The sequence below is a fragment of the Saccoglossus kowalevskii genome, chromosome 20 (assembly GCF_978046115.1).
Source record: "Saccoglossus kowalevskii chromosome 20, keSacKowa6.1, whole genome shotgun sequence".
NCBI lineage: Eukaryota > Metazoa > Hemichordata > Enteropneusta > Harrimaniidae > Saccoglossus > Saccoglossus kowalevskii.
The window spans coordinates 21,126,388-21,132,520 of NC_140660.1; the positions used below are offsets into that span (position 1 = coordinate 21,126,388).

The window sequence follows — 6,133 nt, forward strand, 5'->3', positions numbered from 1 at the left end:
ATTATCTGAGCTCAGTGCCAAAAAAATCAAAATAATCGTTGAAACAAGGACGTGGACATTGTTTTTTATTTATAATCATTGGCCTTTGACCTTCTTCTTTGCATCCACAGACGTGTCAAGGAGCTGTCATGCGCACTATGAAAGTATTTATAACTTCGATTTTCACGGAAAACACTAGCTTAAAAATGATTTCTATTTTGTCGAACAAAAAATATTGTTAAATTGGCTAAAAGGTTTCTATATATCAACATTCGCGTAAAATATAAGTATTTCAATGGGAGTATCACTCGTACGCTAACCGAACGCGAGTCATACGCGAATCGTATGCCAATCGAACCGCACGCTGTCTTCACAATGGTACATAGATTCCAAAATATTATATTAAGTATTCTGAGATACATACGATCTTGATTTGATGAAGTTGGAATATTTCATTCAACTACGTTATATGGTTTGATAATTAATTTATTCCAGAAGGATGTAATGCATTTTAAAGTCACCTTTCTGGTTATATTGCTTCATATTCGTGTTCTGTACACCTTCACTCACATGCACACTTGGATTAGGAGTGGTTCCTTGTTGGGTTTGCAGACCTGTGATGTCTTCACTCGATGTACCTATATCATAACAACGTGTCACTTAAATATATCTACGCATTGTATGTTTTGCGGTAAATCGTACAACACATGTTTTTAGTCAGAATAAAATAAAACATGAAAAACTATACAAATATATATATATATATGTATCAATATATGTATGTATCAATTTTACATAAACATAAATAACATAATCAGTTATAAATGTTAACAAATGATACTTAATTTAGTACTTACAAGTCGTAGAATGAGTTATATAAGTCGTTCTGTCAACAGTTGTAGTGATCGATGTAGATACCACAGGTAATGCGGTTATGACTTAAATATAGAATAATAATATAGTCAATGAACAACACAATATTGTTTAAGAAATTCAAACCCCGGTGATCAAAAAATAAAACGATCGGGATCTTATTCTATTTGATTACTATGAGGGTTTTACATGCTGCATTTAAAGAAGTGGTTGATGAATGATTAGAGAGTAATTAATTAAATAAAATGCTGTTATTATGTACTGGCAGTGATACCAAGTATTAAAGCAATACTGACATAATACAATCAGCAACCAGACAACATTAAAGTGGTTCAAACAACGACAATACCAACAGAAAATAGTGAAACGTTATTACATAAGTTACATAAATTGTACACGATAATAGAAGTGATCATTGGAAATTGAACTGAAAGATAACTAACCTGTACATTGTGGCACTGTACCCACTGACCATCTACCAGAATCCAAACATTGTTTATATGGTGTACCACCACCACTATGATAGTAACCATCATTACAATAATAGTATACAGTATTGGGATAGATATGATCAGTATTTGTATGGTAGGCATTTGGAAATGATGGCGGTACACCACAAGACACAGCTGAGAATACAAATTTACAGTCATTAACTCCGATTAGATGACATTTATTATTATAATATTAAAACAGTTTTACAGGAAATATTTTGATCTAAGTTTACATTATTTTACTACATGATCACCACTGTGACTGTGAAATAAAACCCGAGCAGTTAAGCAGATAGTAATGAATAAACGACATAACATATATTATATTATTTTCAATATCAAGACGAAGTGATAAAGTTTTTTCCAGTATGACACATTAATATTGATACTGACATTAATGATAATCATATTGTCTGCTCTAATTGGTCATATGGATTCTTCTCATTTAGTCTTCCAAAATGATTGGCCATATTTAGGTAAGACGTATTTATGATAATCTTTCACAGCAAACATAAAAGAAACAGGAGACAAATGGTAGGGTTTTCAAAAGTATCACAAACCCATTCAATGCATCGTGGTTAGTAAAACCCTATCATCCACGATCTAAATACATTGTACGGATATTGGCAGAAACAACACGATACCATTTAATTGCTACTTGTGAAGGGGTTACGAGGTATCACAGATGATATCAAACTGTGCTTCACTATCCGACCAAATGAAAACAAAAAACAAATCACCTGATGGCCATATGAATTATACATCCCTTGACGTTAGTTCAAGGTGAGATTATTCATGGCGAAATGGGAATATTTAACAAGCAACTTCGGAAAACAATACAATGTGTATTGTTGTTTGTTCTATGTCAGTGTTTTGTTTATTATTCTATACTACTGCTCACAATCTCAATAACTGTATATTGCTTATTGTATATGCACATATTGGTGCATGGTTATCCCAATTTCCATTATACCTCAAAACTTTAAAACTTACTTCATTCAATATATAACCAGTTGTACATCTAAATGTAATGCTATATTTATCATCTCACCTGTACATGTAGGTACACTACTATTCCACTGTCCATCATTTTGACATGTTATAACACTTACTCCATTCAATATATAACCAGTTGTACATCTAAATGTAATACTGTCGCCAGGATTGAAATAATCAGGAAGTGGAGATGGAGTATTTATCACGTTGGAATACTTTGACTGTGGTTTACTGCACTGAGGTAGAGCTGTAGAAAATACACATTGACATTTTACCAAAAAAACATTGTTTGGCAAATGTTTAGATTAATTCGGACGAAAAACAAAGAACAAGTACAAGAAAAACTTGCTAGATATTCCCTGCAGTGCGACGTGAGTGTACCATTTTTTATGCCAGTTACTGTAACAAAAAAATCGTTCACTGTACCGCAAAGTTCATGCACATAAGCATATGCGGTGTGAAAAAAAACTTGAATTATTATTTCATTAATTGTGTTGTAAATTGACACTGTAAATGGGACTTTTACACACGTGACCGGGGCAGTATCACCGCCAATATCGTATAATTACGTGAATCATGACAGACTAGCGACACGAATTGACGGGCTGCATGGATACTAGGAATAATTCAGAGGAAATGTAGTATTAGTAGTTTCCCCACTGCATTGAAAGCTATGATTTGTATGTAGTCACGAAAACAAACTATGTATAATAACTGAGAAAAAGATAGGTTAGCCGAAGTACGTTATTTCTCATGGAGGATCCCGGAATATAGATTACATTTTGGAAACATATAAACGTACGTATATCTGAAAGACAGCTTTATTTTTGATTCATAGCTATTGCGATTATCGAATTTGTTAAATGTTCGGAAACGGATGCAGGCGAGAATACATCAATGGGACCCACAATTGTCTGCATAAATGGTAAACTACAAAAAACTTCAAAAATGACTTACCCTGGTATGTCAACGCAAATCCCAAGTCTGTATTCATATCTGAGTTGGAATAAAATTGTAACCACAATATATTTCCAGAACTGTACACTGTCATGCTGTTCCATGTAATCTTTGGTGCCGTTACGTCATCACCATCTCTTATATCCAGGTAATCACCAGTACTTATCTTAGCCATCAATATACTAAGCTGAATTATATGGTTGTCTTCAACTGTAATTGTCCATATACAATTCTGGTTATCTGGATACTTGCCAGGAAAGTTTGGGGAATACATATAACCACTGTTACTATTGAACTGTCCACCACATGCACCGATAGTAGCTGTAACAGAATTGATGTCGATATACATTTATCCTTCACTATTTATATTAAATTATTATAAAAAGAACTCGCACTAATTAATGTTATAACACATAGTTGAATAAACAAGGTAGATAAATTGTAATTTGAAAACAAATAATGAATCTTTTCTTATTTGGAAAATTGTTCCATTCTAAATGTCATAACAACGATGTAGAATAAAAACCAAGTAACTGAATATGCTGTTAATCGAGGGCAGTAATTTTGTGATGTGAGCCACTACTGTATTGTATGTGTATGATGAACTCAGAGAGCATATTTGACCTCGGATTCGCCTCGGTAAACAATGCTCACATCCGGTCGACAAATCTGTCAAGGGTCTATTTCTATAATATAATATGTCTTGCATCACAATTACATGATCTACACATTTGTGAAATCTCGGACCTAACTAAGGAGTCTCCATGTGAAGACAATCGGCACGTTTATTTTACATTATTCTTTATGTGAATTGAAATACGTTAATGCGGTGTGTCCCTTTCACAAAAAGAGATTTACCAATTAAACTTACTATCATAGACATCTAATTGGTAATCACCACCACATCCTTGTATGTAAGGTTCAGTACCAGTATCTCCACTACATTGTATGGTACCATAGAATGCATATCCGTTGATCATCTCTCCAGGTACAGCTTCACCGTATTGCTGGTAATCAGTGTCGTCATCACCACAGTAACATTCATCTGCACTGGCAAGTACTGCTATTGGTTTAGAGTTGTCTCTACATGTCTGGATGCATCCTTGAATTGTGGTAATAGAGTTTCCAGTAGTGTACATGTTTGATGATGATTGGAATATTCTATTTGACTCGAGTCCTTCTTTGTAACGACCTAGAAAACCTGGAACTAAAATGTAACAGTATGTGATTAATTTAATTAATAATGACTTTAACGTTTATGAATAATATTATTTTAGCGCTTTAAGCAAATATTTACATATGTACTGGAATAAATTAAGGTTTGTCTGTTTTCAGTTGTGAAAAACTCTTCACATTTAATTTGATACAAAACGTTTATTTATTTAAGCTATGAGTCCATGTATATAGCCTTCCCCCGTTTTGTTACATGTTAAGTGTGATTATAATCATCTTTATTAACTTCATCAGTAGTAGTGTTCTCTCCATCTAATATATCTAATATAGTTACTGTAATGTACTTATTACTAAGAGAAATACATATGACACTGAGTTAACTAATCTTAACAACTCAAACCGTAAAAATGTTTTTTACGGTCCAGAAGCAATATTTACAATTTAAAAATACTCACAATAGCAGGTAACGCCAGCATGTTTATCTTGACAATTATTACAAGACGCAGTACTAGATATTGTACAGTCATTAAGTGACGTGGCTGATACGTCACAACTGATATCACATACACTCACTGGTAGATTACTGACACCATATTCACTGTTACTCCACGTCCACATGGCATCTACAAAACCTAGATTCGAAAATACATTTATTATTAAAAAAATAATTGTAGTTCATAAGTCTAGAAGCATGACATAATGAAATTCTACAATATTTATATTTCACATATTTCTAAAACGAAAACAAGTAACAAATATTCATATTACCTAATTGTTTACACACAACCCGTGCTTTCATGGAATCCCATTTCTGTGCATTCATGGCACATACCAATCCCCATTCACCATTGTCTCTTCTTATCTCTAATCTTCCTTGGAATGGTGTCTGACCCCCTGATAGTCTCACATCAACTGAAACATAGAAAACCTGTGTATTTATATAAATAATATATCACACGTAATTTCATTTTCAAATTACTGTATATTGTAAACCAACGTTGTTACGGATTCATTTCATTGGTGTGGATTTTACGAATGTTCATGTTCCAAGAAGGGCAAGCTTTTGATAGTGTCAAAGCGTCAAATAATCCAATCTGTATGTGGTGTGTTGTGCTAGCAGCTGTGTTTAATTTCAATTTAAACTATCAAGCCTACAGTGCTTTAAAAGACACAATGCAATGAAGAACGAAACTGAAAACTGAAATGATCCGCTCCTTGGAAACATGACGTAAGCAAAATGTCGGTCGTTGGGGCTTGAATAATAATTGTAGCTTATTGGTAATATTAATCATTGTTTTTATTAAACATAAACACGTAATTGCATTCCACTGCACGTGTTAATAAGGGCCAAAAATGTGTCTCTATTTAAGTTGGCAATGCAGTGTTTTGAATTAAAAAAGCTATAAAATAGACCCTTGAAGACAAAAGCTGATAGTGTGTGTGTGACTGTGTGTGTGTGTGGGGGGGGGGGGTACCAACTCAGCTGGTAGGAATTCTTATTGAATCTACACTTTATTAACTAGCTTGTGGATTGTCTTCAACCCAGTCATAATTTGAGCTTTTGAGTGTGTTTAAGTCAGTATTTGAGTCGACACATCATTGTCAACTGCCACTTTGATGTCTTATTCAGTTTTTAGAAATTTAATTGTTAAGCGCGATTAAGT

At 33.5% G+C, this 6,133-nt stretch overlaps 1 protein-coding gene across 1 annotated transcript; it reads right to left on the bottom strand.

Annotated features, from left to right (window-relative positions):
- Positions 1-1,290: 1,290 nt before the first annotated feature.
- On the bottom strand, positions 1,291-4,435 carry LOC146730119 (kremen protein 1-like). Its single transcript, XM_085494433.1, has 3 exons — positions 4,168-4,435; positions 3,297-3,617; positions 1,291-1,478 (listed from the first exon to the last, which is right to left on the bottom strand). The coding sequence occupies exons 1-3, from the start codon at positions 4,433-4,435 to the stop codon at positions 1,291-1,293; spliced, it is 777 nt and encodes a 258-aa protein (XP_085350559.1).
- Positions 4,436-6,133: the final 1,698 nt, after the last annotated feature.